This window comes from Chrysoperla carnea, chromosome 1, assembly GCF_905475395.1.
Source record: "Chrysoperla carnea chromosome 1, inChrCarn1.1, whole genome shotgun sequence".
Classification (NCBI taxonomy): domain Eukaryota; kingdom Metazoa; phylum Arthropoda; class Insecta; order Neuroptera; family Chrysopidae; genus Chrysoperla; species Chrysoperla carnea.
In genome coordinates this window covers 61,997,829-62,015,284 of record NC_058337.1, presented here as the reverse complement: position 1 = coordinate 62,015,284, position 17,456 = coordinate 61,997,829, and the positions used below count along the sequence as shown (strand labels likewise).

General features: G+C 30.6%; 1 protein-coding gene across 1 annotated transcript in view; it reads left to right on the top strand.

Annotated features, from left to right (window-relative positions):
* LOC123306146 (laminin subunit alpha-1) overlaps positions 1-17,163 on the top strand; it is a 188,129-nt gene extending 170,966 nt beyond the window's left edge. Inside the window, exons 9-29 of the mRNA XM_044888045.1 lie at positions 1,260-1,366; positions 2,446-2,629; positions 2,703-3,076; positions 3,138-3,362; positions 4,193-4,740; positions 5,212-5,494; positions 6,204-6,597; positions 6,975-7,280; positions 7,398-7,917; positions 8,517-8,761; positions 8,825-9,127; positions 9,828-10,302; positions 10,532-10,840; positions 10,922-11,075; positions 11,259-11,687; positions 13,528-13,994; positions 14,267-14,576; positions 14,673-14,957; positions 15,031-15,199; positions 16,530-16,904; positions 16,968-17,163. Coding sequence (XP_044743980.1) covers positions 1,260-1,366; positions 2,446-2,629; positions 2,703-3,076; positions 3,138-3,362; positions 4,193-4,740; positions 5,212-5,494; positions 6,204-6,597; positions 6,975-7,280; positions 7,398-7,917; positions 8,517-8,761; positions 8,825-9,127; positions 9,828-10,302; positions 10,532-10,840; positions 10,922-11,075; positions 11,259-11,687; positions 13,528-13,994; positions 14,267-14,576; positions 14,673-14,957; positions 15,031-15,199; positions 16,530-16,904; positions 16,968-17,107 — 6,602 coding nt within the window. The 3' untranslated portion in view covers positions 17,108-17,163. The remainder of the gene's footprint in view (positions 1-1,259; positions 1,367-2,445; positions 2,630-2,702; positions 3,077-3,137; positions 3,363-4,192; positions 4,741-5,211; positions 5,495-6,203; positions 6,598-6,974; positions 7,281-7,397; positions 7,918-8,516; positions 8,762-8,824; positions 9,128-9,827; positions 10,303-10,531; positions 10,841-10,921; positions 11,076-11,258; positions 11,688-13,527; positions 13,995-14,266; positions 14,577-14,672; positions 14,958-15,030; positions 15,200-16,529; positions 16,905-16,967) is intronic.
* The last annotated feature ends 293 nt before the right edge of the window (positions 17,164-17,456 follow it).

Below are 17,456 nucleotides of genomic sequence, written 5' to 3'. Positions count from 1 at the left end.
TTGAACCTATTTCTTACCATTTGTTTAAAGAAATTTGAAAATTAAACGTATTTAAACTCAAAATAACATCTCTGGGTTTTTAATTTTAGAAAGATTGGTAGGAAAGGGAAATCGCCTTGATATAAGTATCGTGAAATTTGGGTCGCATAATGTCAACGAATTAACTTATAAAGTATCCGGACTCCCGTGTCAGACTCTGGAGCATATCTAGAAGGATAATCGCCGATGAACTTTGTAAAGAAACCACATTTTCACGCCAGTCATTGAAAATACATCTAAGAATTACTAGACAGACTATCTCTCTTAAGGTTTGCGTCATGTTTGCGTTAATAACACCATGGATAGAAAATAGACATAAACTATTATGCTAATCATTAATTGTTCCATAAAATCAAATGGATCAAATTCCGACAATATTAACATAAATCTGAAAAATTACTTTTATCCGTATTATTTTTTGTACAGGGTTACTCAACAAGATCTTACCACTTTTATTGTAATGTCTAGGTATTAATTTTCTATCGTTACAGACGAAATGTGACAACCGAATTGTCTTTGGAAGAGAGAAAAAAATGGACGCTTAGAAGGTCAACCTGGAATGTTGTCATTTCCCTTCTATGTGTAAAGTTCAATTGAGTGGCCACATTTTGTCTGCAACGATAAAAAAATACAAATTATTTAGTATCGTATATAAACATCTGATTTTACAACCGCGTATATTAATTAGTTATTCAATTGAATGTGTAATATTTTTTGAGATTAATAATCGTATATTTCATCCAAAAGTAAAATTAATATAACGCCATTTACAGCGCAGCAGAACAATTTATATTTATAGAAATTTACATTCATTAGGCTTTTCAAAAACAATTTTCAATGAACTTTATTGGCACATTTTTTAATTCTTAAAATATGAAAATTTATTAAGTTAATAAGTTTGGTTATATATGGTTTTTTTCAGAGCGAACGTGATTCAAATTCGCTAGTAATGTATCTCAATATCGTACAAGTCATTACTCCAGAAGGTTTCTGGCAGAAGCTGTCCATAAAAACCGTAGACAAATCATACTTGACTGAAATCAAAATAAGATAAAATACGCTCCAATAATATACGCCCCAAAAACGTAAAAAAAACTTCCCAAGTCAATTATGACAATAATATTGTAAACAGTGTCTTGAATACACAGATTTTCAAAAAAATAAAAATTTTAAATTTTATGTTATAGGTAGTTTATAATTTTTTACTTCTGTTTTTACAGGTTGTGGGTGTAATTTACTTGGTTCAGAGCTGGCAACCTGTGACATTGTGACCGGAAAATGTCGTTGTAAAGCCCATGTTATTGGTCGAACGTGCGATCAATGTGAGGTAAATATTTTCCTTATTTTCAAATCAAATACAAAGTGAATTTTTCTAAATTTAAAAAACACAAATTGTTATTATAATTTTGTTAAAAATTAATATATTTTTATTGTAGAAGTGCTGGGCAATAATAAATTTTAAAAATATTTTATTCTTCCCTTTAATATTTTTGCTACTAAAAATATAAACCCTTTCAACCCTCCGTTGAAAGCGGCAAGGAGTGATAAAAATTTTTGAGCAATAGCTTCCAAAACTAGGGAATACAAGTTTTCTAATAAGCATGATAAGATTTTAGATAACGCCTTTTTTTATAAAGTTGGGGCCAGATAAAAATGCCTAAAATATGAAAAAAAAAAAACTGTTTTTTGAGATGATTTAAAAACGAAAAACAATATGTTAGGACTTACAAGAGGGCAGTTTCAGTTTTCAAGTAAAATTATAAAAATTTAAGTGCGATGATTATTTCCGTTATAATATAGTATTTTTAATCCAGAAGCGTCAATTTTGCTTGGAAAGCAATCATCTTGATCCAAAAAGCTCGTACGGAAACTTTTTTTAGCTCATTTTCAAGAAAAATAAACAAGTTTCAAGTGTTCTTAAAAAGTTTGATGTAAAATAATTTTTAAAATTTTGGCACGCTTCTATACTTTATATAAAATTTAGTGATAACTTTACTCACCCTTTCCACCCTCCTTGCATAGCGACGAGGTGTGATAAAAATTTTTGAGCAATAGATTCCAAAACTAGAAAATACAAGTTTTCAAATAAGCTAGTTGTTATAAATTCGATGATTTTTCGCAGAAATACAGCTGTATAAATTTTGTGTTAAAAAAATTTTCCTTTAATACTTTCGTTCAGTATATAACAAAATGTTAAAAATTTTGTTATTGTTTAAAAAATCCTTAGTTTTTGGAAAAAGAATCCTAATTCTTAAAATTCTATTTAAGCTTATTTTATGAAAAATTTATACTTCTGTACAGAAAAAAAAAACTAAACCATATTTAATACATAAAATTTTGACTTTTACGATTAATCTTGCGGCTTTCAAATGCTTACAGTTATTTATATTTTTGAATTTTATACAGCCTGGATTTTGGGGAATTAATTCCAATAATGGATGCGAACCATGCAATTGTGATTCAATTGGCAGTATAAATGGTACTTGTGATCAAGAAACAGGACAATGCTACTGTAAGCCAGGAGTCGGTGGAGCCAAATGTGATAACTGTTTAGATCGATATTATGAATTTTCAGAAAAAGGATGTAAAGGTATTATTTTTTAATATCTCTAAAAATGATATGTATTATATAACAAAAAATACAAACTCTTTAATAATTTCAGAATGTGAGTACTGTGAAAAACCAGGACATGTATGTGATCCTGATACAGGGCGATGTGTGTGTCCTCCATTCAGTCATGGTACCGATTGTAATAAATGTACACCCAACTCTTGGGGTTTCCAACCTCTTAGAGGATGTAAACCATGCCACTGTGATCACGTAGGATCATTGCGCTCTCAATGTGATCCCTTTATGGGACGTTGTTCTTGTCGTGAAGGATATACCGGTGACAAATGTAACAAATGTGCACCAGGTTATTATGGATTTCCAAGATGTAGACGATGTAACTGTAATATACAAGGTACATCCGAACATGCCTGCGATCGAAATACTGGTTTATGTTCGTGTAACGACCAAGGATTTTGTCATTGCAAAGTAAGTTTTTTGAAAGCTTCTAATTTTCAAATTGCCTTATACATATATTAATGTTTTTTAGTCAAATGTGGAAGGTAAAAAATGTGATACATGTAAAGATGGTACGTTTGGTTTAGAGAAAAGTAATGCTGAAGGATGTACGCAATGTTATTGCTTTGGACGAACAAGTCGTTGTACTCAAGCTGGTTTAACCTGGGGACAAATACGTTTACCACAAAGTCGAGTTATGAAAATTGAAAAAGTGTTGCCTTCTCGGCGTCCTGTGAATAATATTGCCTATATTTCAGTAAGTTCGATTTATAATATGAGCCTTAGGAATTTAATTCTCTTGTTTGAACATCTATAAGATTTTTAAATAAAGTCGTTTGTTGCGTAATGAAAAATATTGAATCATTGACAATTCTACACGATTGCTATAGAATTGTGTTGCTCATAAAATCACCTTATAGTTAGTTTATTTTCGGTTGTCCGTCTGTCTGCCTGTCTATGGAGACTCAAAAACGAGAAGAGCTATCAAACTGAAATTATAGCGTGCTCAGGACGTAAAAAATGAGGCTAAGTTCGTAAATGAGCAATATAGGTTAATTAGATTTTGGGTCCGTAGGACCCATCTTGTAAACCGTTAGAGATAGAATAAAAGTTTAAATATCAAAAATGTTCTTTATTAAAAAATTAGGAAATTTTGTTTGAAAAATTTTTTCGCAAACATCTCTGTTTACCCGTGATGGTACAAATTAGGTTAGAGCATTACACATGTTTGTATTATATCAAGTATACATTTATTGTATGTATGTCTTTGTTTATTAATATTTCCACTGAGGAAAGGAGAAGAAAGATATTCTTTTTACTTTGTGTGCAAGAGTGGATATCTTTCTTTACTTACATGATGTAAAAAGCAAACGATTGCGTTATCAACACTATCTATACATGGTAATACAACATCAGAGCTACGATGATATAATTAGCATTACCAACACACAATGTGTCTAAACAAACTGACTAGTGACCTGCTATCTTATTCTTGTGGATATCCCGTGTTGGATAACAAATATTTGATTGTCTTTGTCTCAAGAAACGTTTTGTAGAAGAAAAAAAATTAATGATATCTTTTTGCAGCATACGGTGTACAAAAAACCCAAATATCCAAGTCCATACTACTATCAAGCATACGAAAATAATTTGGAAACGAACACATTAAACATAGAATACTTAAATGAAACGAAAGGCCTACAAATAATACCAGGTCTTGATGGCAACATAACAATTGGAGCGTATGAACCATTTCAAAGTCCATTATATTGGAAATTACCAGATTCATTTTATGGCGATCACGTGGTTTCATATGGAGGTTACTTACAATTTAATACATACACAGAAAATAACAATAATTATCGTCAATTCTTTCCTCAAACAATCCTAAATTCGTATCCATTAATATTGATAAAGGGTAATGGAATTACATTAGCTCATTATCCATTATTACGTGGCAAGTATGAAGTAAGATTTCATGAATCATTATGGAACATATTTAATGGAATTGATGGATCTGAGTTGAATCGAATAAAGGACACGAAAGTATCCAGGAATTTGTTAATGATTGTTTTGCAAAATGTTCAAGAAATTTTAATACGAGCAACTGATGTTGAACTGTACACCAAGGCTGTGTAGGTAGTTAATTAGTTTGCAATTAAGGTAAAATTTCGGAATAGCTTGTCGTGACAGCAACCAGATACGCGACAAAGGAATGAGTCGAAATAGGTTGCTTTAAACAGTTTAAGATATAATTTTTTTGCTTTAAATAGTTTAAGATACGAACCGTAGAAAGAGATTCGTGAAACAGAAATTCTCAGAATGTGGTTTGAACTAGCATGAAATTTTTTTAACAGATCGCATTAGATGAATAATAGCTATCACTGGATAGCTATGGAAACTGGATATTCATTGTTTTTTCATATTCTCTCGACCCATATTATTTTACGATTCTAAAGTAACGCGTAACCGTTGCTATATACAGAACATTTGCATACAAATATATAAACCGTCTTGGCTTCCTATTTCAATCGTGCGTTCCCAATTTTTACCTTTATAATTCCAATTAAAACATTTTTATTAAAACTTATCTTTTTTGAATATAGTTTAGTAGATGTGACAATGGATACAGCAATTTTAGTATCGGGTCAGCCTCCACCGTTAGCTAAGGGTGTGGAATTATGCGATTGCCCTGAAAAGTATAATGCAAGTTCATGTCAAAATCCAAGTATTGGATTCTATCGTTATTACAATAACCATACAAATGTCGATGGTCAAATTATAATCGATGTTGGAGGGGATGATATTACAAAGATCATTGGAGATGTCATCCCTTGTAATTGCAATGGTCGTAGCAATACTTGTGATATTGAAACTGGATATTGTACGGTAAGTTTTTTTGGATAAATTATGGAAATACAAGCGTAGTAATTTAGTATATCCTTAATAATCACTTAAAAAAAAAAACAAATGAACAAATCTTGAACAAATTTATTTTAAACTTTTAAAATTAAAATTTATTTTAACGTTTTATCCGCTAACATATGTATATTTAAAGGAAAAGTAAGGGTGAACGGTTTCATTTCTTAATCGAGGAATTGAAACCGAAAAAATAGTTTGACCCAGAAATGGACCTGGCTGGATTTTCATGGGAACCGGTGGAAAATGTTTGTCTAAAAAGAACTCAACAAAATCATATTTATTCGAATTAAAGTTTTTTCGATTTACACCCATAAAACGAGATTGAAGTTCCCTATTTCCGAACCGTCACCGTTTTCGAGATATAAGAATTTAAAAACAAAAAATTGGGATTTTAGCTGAAAACTAGTTATTGACGAAAGTAAAGATTATTTTATAGGTCAGGACAAAAATTTAATTTGAATGCAAGCCTTAACGTTTTCGATGTATAAGCGATATACAAAGCGTTTTAAAAATACATTGCACCTGGGAAACCGACCGAAAACAAAAACTGGTGTAGCATTAACACAAATATTCTTACGGCATTAACACAAATATTCTTCTTCATTATAGAGGCTGAATTACTTCGATTTTCTCATAGGCCATCTTTTAACAATAGAAACTCTTTTGATTTTTACAGAATTGTAAAGAAAACACAGCGGGGCACCAATGTGAAACATGCGTGGAAGGTTATTATGGAAGTCCTGACCACATTGATGGATGTTTACCATGTCCTTGCCCATCTTCTAGTCATAATTTTGCACGCAGTTGTCAACAAGATGCCGTGAGTGGTATTTTCCGATGTGTTTGCAAAGAAGGTTACAAAGGTCACCGTTGTGAACAATGCAGTCTGGGATACTATCGCAATCCAGTGACTGGTGGTTGTGATTCATGCAATTGTGATATTTATGGACGTGCAAGTGAAGAATGTGATCAAGTCACAGGACAATGTAATTGTAAGCCTGGTTTTAATGGAACCGATTGTTCCAAATGTGAAGCGTATCGTCATGTGTTGGATAATCAACAATGTCGCCGTAAGTATGAATGAGATCATTAAGATCAATAACTCTTCTTTTTTTTTTATATGCATATTTCTGAACAAAATTTAACGTAAAATTCTATCTCTACTTTATCTAGACTAGTATTCATTTGTTTAGCCGAGATAATTTCATCTAAGTTTTTCTCACTGTTTAGAAGCAATGAGTCTATCGGCTCTGCGATGTTATTTTCCATACCTAGCTTTAAGAACCCGTCCATCTAAATGTTGCCCTCAATGCGTTTTGGCTAATTAACCAGCAGAGATTCACTTAACTCACTTTGTATTCATATCGATAACTCCTAATTCATTATGACATTTTCAATTTAACTGGACCTATAAATGGTGTAAAATAATATGAAAATTTATTTTCAGCCGTGGACGATTGTACAGCTCAATTACTAAACATAATTGACGAGATGAATTACGATTTAGACACAAACACTGAAGTAATCAAAGATGGTAAAATTCCAGCACCATATCCAAAATTAGAGGACTTGAATATGCGTACAACTCAATACATAAACGATTTATACCAAATAAAATCGAATATGCAAAATGTTATGAAATTTCCAAAAGAACCACTGAATAATGCGATCGATCAATTAAAAATTTACGACACACGATTGAATAAAATTGTTCGTGAATCACATAATGCATCGAATAAAGCTGGACGTATACGTAAAAAAACTGAAAAGTTATTTAATCACTTACGTCACATAAATCAATCGATTACCGAATCTGTAAATGTTTTAAATTATTTTATAAACAGTGATAAACATATTAATATTAAAAAAGCTGTGCGTAATGGTAAAAGAATATTGGAATATATCAACAATGTCGATTTTAATGACGAATTAAATGACGTCACTTTAGTTTTATACGATTGCAATGTACTTCTAAAGAAACTTTTAAAAATCACTGGTGATTTAAGTGAATATTATGAACGATTTAATGATATTAAACGTATCATTGATTATACAATTGATAAAATTGCTGAAACTGAACGATTAAATCAACATAATAAAGATAATTTCAAACAATTAAGAAGTATAAACGATCACATTTATGAAGAACAAACTAAATTTGAAAATACTATACCGGATCGTACAAATTTAGATCAACTGAACGATTTGAGTATGGATATTGATACGACACTGAAAGATTTGAAATTTAGTATCGATGAATTGAATGATTTAAAAAAACAGTTAGAATTAGATTTAGATGAAGACTTTAATATTACGGCAATACGTTCGCGATTGAATGAAGCCGTTAATTATTCGAAATTTTTAACAAATTTAGCTGATAGTTACGAAGAGTAAGTATTTTTAGTTGCAACCTAATACCCTATACCGAGCCACTGATTCTAGAAAAACTGGATTTTATATCAAGATATCCCCGATGATTTTTTTTATATAAAAAATGGAAAAACTAAGATCATCGATCTAGTTACATCTTAGTAGATGTACACTTGTTTATCTGTGTAGATCAGTGGAGATTTACTTTTTACCTTTTTTTATCAAAAGAAATCATCGAAGATATTCTGATATTATAATCCAGTTTTCCCGAGGCTCTCTTAGGCAAATTAATGGCAAGACTAAAGCGCACTTAATACCAAACCTATTATATAACTACTATGGACAATAATTCTGAATTTGTGTTGTTATCTACATAAAGAAGAAATATATCACGTTTAATTCTGCTTCTAAAATTAACATAATGTAATTTTTAATATTTCATTAAAAAACTTCACAATTTCGGAACCAAAACACTTCCTTGCGGAACCCCTTTCGTTAATTTTTTACTACCAGAATGAATGACAATAACTACGTACCTCTTTTACTTCTGAAAGTGAATTTATTGTTTCGTTTTAAATTGACAAAACAATTTCAAATCTTTATTTTATTCTTATTTTAGAAAATTCAAATCAACAAAAGACAAAGCCTTACGCTCGGTAGAAGCAAGTCAAGTTTATAAAAATATTAAAAATAATATAACAAGTGCTCAAGATAAAATTAAAGAAGCTTTGGATCACATTCGCTATGTAAATGAAACGCTTAATCCACAATTTGAAATATCCTTACTCGACAATGCATTAAACACTTTATCCAGATCGAATCGAATTAAACAAAAAGCAGAACAACAAAAGAATGCTGTTGAAAGTAAGTTCAAAAATATTATTCATAACGTACACAAACTTTTTAAAATCATCACTATTTTTTTAGATCTGTACAAACAACAATTACGTTTAAATTTTACACTGGACTCGGTAAAAGATGCATTGTGGACCACTGGTTTAAAGGATAATAATATTTCAAAAACATTAGCTGATTTTAATTCAAGTGTTACGAATTCCATGAAACGTGTTCTACAAGAAGCGACACAAGAATCGGCTGACATGAAAGATTTATATAATCAAGCGAAACAAATTCAAGACGACAAAGCTTATAAATTATTACCAGCATTAAACGATTTAAATGCAACTGAAGCTAATATATCAGTTACAGTTTCATCCTATGAAGAAAAATGTAAGCAACATACAATAGTTATTACACTACAAGAGTAGAAAGTTTAAGATTCCTGAATGGCGCGCAGTTCAGGCCTCCCAAATTTTCTGCCCGTGTGACGTATAGGTACTATTTTTCTTTATTTTCGGCCGAAAGTACAAACTTGCTGCTTCTAATGGGACGTAGAAAATCCCAGAAAGTACGTACTTTCGTGCGTGGATAAAGGAAAAAATTTTTTTTTATTATCTAAACTTTCAAAGCAACAAAGTCGGTAATGATTACCTGCTAAATTAGCTTTAAAAATGTATGTCTCTTGGATTTTTTAGAATTTATTAATTTTCAGGGTTCTCCAGAGTGTATTGTGGTTATTTTTCGTCTCCATTCAATAAACTTGACTCTAAAAAAAGTAGTTTTTAGAGTCAAGTCATTTATATAACGTAAAAATCTTACGTCAGGAAGTGGGAAATGAGTCAAACCTGACTCATCTGAGACTCATATCTTACGTAAATTATGACATTGCGTGATTCAATTTGACGTCATTCTGATGTCATATTTACGTCGTTGTCTTCACTGGGGTATGCCTGGTGTTACAGAAGTCAAATAGCCAATTTAGTTTAGAACTGACTATTTACAATGCTTGGGTAATCTTATCCCAAGCATTGTAAATAAAATCCCTTTAAAAGTCCTTGCTTGAATGAAATTAATTGTGTTTTTTTTACAGTGGCTGAAGCACAAACTCGTCGCGATACTTTAGACGCCCGATTAGAAAGCCTGCAAATAATGGCAAAGCATCAACGAGACATAATTAATCACTGGAATGATTCATTAATTGATAAATTGCAAAATTTAAAGAATAAAATTGACCAAGCTAGACGTTTAGCTAGCGAGGTTCGTATCCCATTGACAAGTCAAGATGAACAAAAATGTACCAGAGTATACCGACCATTCAGTGTACCCATGGGAAATTCGACATCTACTACAATTTCATTTGTATTTTCACGTGTTTCCGATGTGGAAAATTCTCCAATTATTTATTTTGGAAATACCAATAAACATTTTATATCAGTTGACATGATCAATAAAACGATACGATTAGCATGGAAATTAGGAGATGATACAGGAATTGTTATACATCCTGAAATTATAGAAAAATTAACGAAGAATTCTGGATACTATTATCGTGTTCAAGTGGAAAGGTAACATTTTTACCACATATTTTAAGAATCATCCAGAAAGCTCTAAAAGGGGTATTTCTCCCCATTTTTTAAGCATAATATGAAAGGCCATTTAATGTGAATTCACTCTAAACTTGAGGCACATACTTAACGGATGATACTTAAAACTCGAAATTCCATTAATTAGTGAATAATTGATAACATTCAATTAAATTTATTGAATAAATTTTTGCCTAATTTTTTCTCTTAGGATACGCAATATTGGAACTCTATCGGTTAATAAACGTTACTTATCGAATGGTACTACAGTTTCATCACAAGAGTGGAAACCATCTGAAACAAAAACAACAAATCCACGCTATACCATATTTAATTTTGGATCGGTGACCGATGTTTGGGTGGGCGGAACACCAAGCAAAGCACAAAAGATTCATCCCATTTTGTTAAAAGAACAAGGTTTAATGTTATCAATTTATGATTTAATTGTTAATGAGAATCCAATTGGTTTATGGAATTATCATGAAACCCAGAAAGGTGCATGTAAGAGTGACACATATTGGTAAGTTGATATATCTCGATTTTATTTTTCATCATAATTTTCACCGAAATGTAAGTAAAAAGTTCATTCTCTTTTCTTCAGGACATACTCTTTGAACGAATATCAATTTAATGGTGCTGGGTATGCTGTACGAGAAATGAAAAATCAATTTGCTTCAACCAGAATGAGTATTACTTTAACGTTCAAAACATTTGATGAAGATGCTTTACTTATTGCTGTAGTGAGCCCCAAAAATGTAAGAAAAATAATATTTATATGGATTCAATACCAAATTTTGAAATTTTTGGTAATTTTAGTCACACAATGTCACATTTGGTTAACCCCCCCCCCCCCCTCCACCTTAACAAGTGGCGTAATTAATGAATGGCCCCTATTAAGTTTCATCTAGTTATAATAATTTCGTTTTTTATATTTCCAGAATAGTTTTCTTTCAATATCTTTGGAAGAGGGTTACTTAATTTACTACGTGCAATATGTAGGTGAATCACAATTAAAAATACGTACAGATGAAAAGTACAACACTGGTAAATTAGTAAAAATTGAGGGTAGTCGTGAATTTAATCGGAAAAAACAGGAGAATGCAATATTACGAGTAAATGGTAAATTGTATAGAAATAAAACTGACATTCCTGTTAAGAAAAAAGAAGATTTACCAGATTTAAAAACAGCAAGATATTATTTGGGTGGTTTGTCGCCAACATTAGTGCGTAATATGAAATATATGGTTAGCACATTTAAACCGTATGATTCTTTCTTGGGATGTATGTTCGATATTGAAGTGGATCAAGTTTTAATTGACCCAGTGGATACAGAACATGATGGTGTAGATTATTCATGTTCAGAAAGAGTAAGTATCCCAATTAGCAATGCGATGAATCGAGTAATTTCCTTTAAATTTACCTTCAGTTCTATATTCAATAAGTGCAACAACTCCAGATTAAGTTCTGGTTTGTGTCCAACCATTGGAATCTATTTACTAAAGCGAAACTGTATATATAATATTTACAGGGTGGGTCATTTTAATCTATAATATCTCGTTTTGTAGTTAACCAATCAAAAAATAACTTGCACAAAAGTTGCACAGTTTGAAAGGGACATCATGTTCGGGCATCAGATTGGACTTAGTTCTTCGGATTTCTTTAATAGCCAATTTAGATCCTAAATAAGAATTTAATACTTTAGATTAGAAAGTTGATCGTCATAAAAAACTAACATTTTTCATCTAAACCATTATTTCGAAAATCGTCAGCTTTCGGAGGAAATGCGACTTAAAAATATGTCGTCATTGCATTTAATCGAAAGAAAACACCCAAACTGCGGAAAAATACTTTAACCAAAAGTTGTCAAGGGCAATAGAAGATATTCGCCTGTGTCCATGATTTTGATCTACAATTATCGATAAACTTTAAGCGAATTTTCTTTCGATTAAATGTAATAATGACATATTTTTAAGTCGCATTTCCTCCGAAAGTTGATTTTCGAAAAAATTGTTAAGATGAAAAATGTTATCTTTTTTATGAACTTTCTAATTTAAAGTATTATTATATCTCTTATCGTTTAGGATCTAAATAGGCTCGAAGATAGAAACTCGAAGAACTAAGTCCAATCTGATGTCAGAACATTATGCCCCCTATCAAACTCAACAATTTTTATTTAAGCTATTTTTTGATTGGTTAACTACAAAACGACCTGGTATTTATTATAGATTAAAATGACCCACCCTTGAAATTCGAAAAATAATGTAACCATCGATAAAAATGCTCCAGACGAAAAATATTGGGTGTGTAGGCGCTCATCTTACGCAGGTATTAAACGTGATCTAAGTTTTGAAGCTCACTCTACTCCATAACTGATAATCGATAGATGAACACTTTAAATTAGAAAGCTGTTATAGATTAAAAAAGAAAACATTTTTGTTCGAAACATTTTTCCGCAAACCGTACAGTTTAGGCAAAAACGGACTGAAAAGTTTTACCAAAAATTGTTCTTTCGTATAATTGTTTCTACGTAATCTAAGCACTCTTCGAAAAAAAATTTCCAATAAATGCAATAAGTGGTTCGTTTTTATTGAAAACGAATAATCAACAAACACATAAAAAGCTAGATTTTTGCCTATTTATAAAGGACAACTTTCTAATTTAAAGCGTTCATCTGTTTGTCAGTTATAAATTCGAGTGAGGTTTTAATTGAACCTAAAAACTTAGATTGGATTCGATGCCGGTATAAGATACCTTTGAAACTAATATTTTTCGTTTGAAGCATTTTCCTTGATTAAAGTTATCGAGTTTTAAGCATATGTCAACTTTAAAAAGACATCCTGTAAATGGTATATACCATATACAGGGGTCAAATATTATTTTTTGCTCGGAGCGGCTAAATAGCTAGATCGGGCCGTGCTTTAGCCAATATATAAAGTTCACTACAATCTAAATTCTGTAAACAACAAATTTCTACAATTCTACAATTCTACACACTATAAGTCTTGAAATAAAACATTTTATGATTGAGTTTAGAGATATAAAACTTTAAGACATTTCATTTTATCATTGAGTTTGTCTACTTGGCTGAAACTTAATTTTTTACCTGTTTTGTAATAGATAAAATATTCTTTTTTTAAAGACTACTGATCATGATATCTTCCTTCATTATTGCTTTAAACTTAAATATTATTTAATATTTCTTTTTAGACATTGAATCGAGTTGGCTTCTTGGGCCTAGGATACGTAAAGTTGGGTCTAAAAGCAACAAAGAAATTCGACTCCTTCAGTTTCATTTTTAATACACAAAATGAAAATGCATTATTAGCACTATTAACTTTAGTGAGTGAACAACAACCCAAAGAAATTTCATATATTCTAGTCAGAATGAAGTCAGGTCAAATTGAATGCGAAATTAAATTGGGAAAATCAACAAGTATATTATTATCTAATGAAAATTATAATGATGGATTTGCGCATGTATTTTCATTGAGCAAAGGACCAAAACATATGGAGTTACGTATGGATGATGTCCTGAAAGATCAATTAGGGCAAAAAATCCATGGACTTGGTGATATTGTTTATTTTGGAGGGTTCCCAGATAAATATTTAGGAAATACTGTCATTCATGAACAATCATTTGAAGGAACTATTTTGGATGTTACCATTAACGATGAGTAAGTATTTGTCAATCTTAAAATATTTCTGTAGAATTTCCAGATGGAATATGGGAAGAAGATGGAATTTAAAATTATTTTAATAGACTCGTTTTTAAGTTTTTATCAAATATTTGAGATTTTTCCAATGAGTTTGGCACATTTTCAAAGTATAATTTTTTTTAAATATTTACAAATTTGGTATATTTTTGAACATACACTGTCATTTCTTTCAAAATTTTATATTTTAGTAAATTAAAATATTTGTAATTTATGAATAAATATTTTTCTAGGCTAATTTTATTTAATTCTCCATTGGCCTTTGAACATGTCCGAATCGGACGAAACGGCCCTTCATACACACCAGCACTTACAATGGAAATGCCATCAAATACACCACCATTAAGTATGAGCTCATTGGACGATGGAGCTTGTAATAAAAATGTAAATTATTCTATTGAACCTGGGGCATTAAAATTTGGTGATGGTCCATATAGTCATGTTCAACATCCATTAAAAATTGCAGATTTTTGGCAAAAAAATTTTCGTTTAGAATTTGATTTCCGTACATTCTATCCGAATGGAATGTTATTTGTATCACCTGTAAGTAATTTCAAAAACTTGCTAAATATCAATTTCAGATACCTAGAGATTCTTCGTTTGATCTTAATTAAAATTGAATTTTTCTGTTTTCAATAGGGTCTTCAAAAAGGCAAACAAAGGCATCATATTTTATTGCAGATTAAAAATAGCACAGTACAACTATCAATCAAAGGCAGGAAAAAACGTGAATTCCATTTACCTATTAAAGTAAATGATGGAAAGTGGCATTCAGTTCAAATTCAAAGTACGGATAATCGATGGACACTAACTGTTGATGAAAAATCAACACATCCACAAAAACGACCAAAGAAATTAAATGTAGCAAATAAAATTTATATTGGTGCGTGGCCTGAATATGGAAATCGCTTACCAACCAGTCTTGTAAGTTAATTAAATTTAACCAAAATAATTTATTTCTAATTAAATTTTCACTTCTTACTAAAAATGAATTTAGGTTCAAGACTTGGAAACCTTTAAAGGATGTGTTCGCCGTTTAAAAGTGAATGGATTTCCACGCGATTTGACTAGTAATAAAACCAATGATGTTCTTCATAATACGGGAGAGTGTTTTCCACATATTGAAAGTGGTTCCTATTTTAATGGGGATGCATTTGCAATTTACAGTACGTATTTATTTATATCTTTTTATATTATCATTCTATTAAAATTTCTTTTATTAATCTTCCTACTAACAAACGACCTTGTACATATAGAAAGCTACATTAACAAAATCAAGAAGAGAAAAAAAGCAAAATATTAAAATAATGTAGCATAGAAAAAATGCTATTTCGAATTTAGACCATGGATATAGCGACAAAAATTACAACGAAACTATTTATTACCTGCCGCTTCCGATTTTTCAGTATATTATATAGTTTATTTTATTGTGCACCTTTTTAACTTTTTTTGGATAACGAATTTTTTTAATATTAAAAAAATTATTTTTCCTAATTTAAAATTTTACCACTTTAACTAGTTATTGACCTAACGTATGTGTGGTTCCTCAGACGTTGATATTAAGACTTACGCAGATACCCACCCGCTCTGCTGGGCAGTTTCAACTCTAAAAACAAAAACTACCATGTTATAGCCCTCACTTTCCTTGATCTCCCTTATGTTCATAATTTTATGGATTTTAATTTTTTGATGCGGTGCCCTAATTTTTTTGAAAATAAAATTAAGCTCGTGATACTCGCTGATAATGTAACTTTTTATATGTGAAATAATTTTAGGCTGTCTTGGTATAATTATGTTTAGAATAAGTATCGCTGTAAGTATTATAAAATATAAAGTACCAAAAAAATAATAATTTCACGGAAACATACTATCGGGATAAAAAGATAATGCTATGTGTTAATCCAGGTTATAAGCTATCTGTGCTCCAAGTTTCATCCAAATCCCCAAATCGGTTTAGTAGTTTTTAAGTGAAAAAATAACAAACATCCTCACAAACTTTCGCATTTATAATATTAAGTAGGATAAACTAATAGATTCACAGGAAACTTGATCTAGGAATATGAAATCAATACATTACATTTTATTCAGTTGGACGTTTCGTCTCTTTATTGAGACTTCTTCAGCCACTTCAAATCTTTGTCTTAACTAATTTTATCAATGAAGAAATGGAAATAAAAACATTTTTTATTTCTGCTATGTAACTGAGTGGTGTAAATAATTGGACATTGCGTCGATTATATAGAAAGTAGTTACGAAAGCCCTCTTAAATATTTGTTACGTTTACTGTTTAATACCTTATAGTATAATAATTTTACGAGACTCATCGAATTAATTATATGGCGCTCATCGAATTCGAAAAAATTCTCATTTGCCGAAAAGTAGCTTTTCAAACTCTGATACCCGAAGATACTACTCAAGAAGAAATATTTCTTGCATCTACGGCCTAGAAGTATTTTTCTCATACAAACATTAAATGTTATTTTCTTTTCTTTACAGGAAAAAATTTCCAATTATCTACCTCGTTAGAGTTTAGTCTTGAATTCAAAACAACCGAATTAAATGGAATTCTATTAACAACTGCCGGATCAAATAATCCACCAATGTTTTCATTAGAACTAAATAACGGACGTGTAATTTTGTCAGCTCAAGTCAATTATGAAAAGCCAATTCATGTAGAAGTAGCTTTACCATCTCCCTACGACATTTGTGATAATAAATGGCATAAAATACGTGGATTTTATTCGGAAAATGAGCCGATTATTGTAAAAATTGATGATATTGAATCAATGCCATCATATGTTTCCCTGGGTGAAGTCAATAATCAAATACGCATCAATTTTGAGAATGCTTTATATATTGGAGGACTACCAGGTGCGTAAAATACATATTTAATGCATTTTTTAAAATAACTATTCCAAATAAAATTTATTTTAGATGTTTTACCAAGCGGAACATTACAAACACGTGACAATTTCCATGGATGTATTAAAAATATAGCAATTGGAAACGAGAAACGTGATTGGACTGATATGGAAGAACTATACAATATTTTATTAAGTTCATGTCCAGTTTAGAAAATTATTCGAATTAAATATTTAAAACATCGAGCAAACTACAATCGATATTAGAGTTGAAGCGTAAATTATTTCATTTTTTATATGTAAAATTATTGTAATTTAAAAATTTTAATTGAATTACTTTTCTGATATCGCAAACATTTTATGCTTATTCATAAATACTGAACTCTGATAAACAATGTTTGTTACTTGTGGATCTTATCATTTTTATCCAATTGGTACAAATAAACAAAAACTCCTCTGCGACACTATTAGGCGTATATAGATTTACTTTTTTTTAAGGAATTACTTCACGATTGTACTTTACATTTGAAAAAATTTTCAAGATTTTATAGATTTAAACATT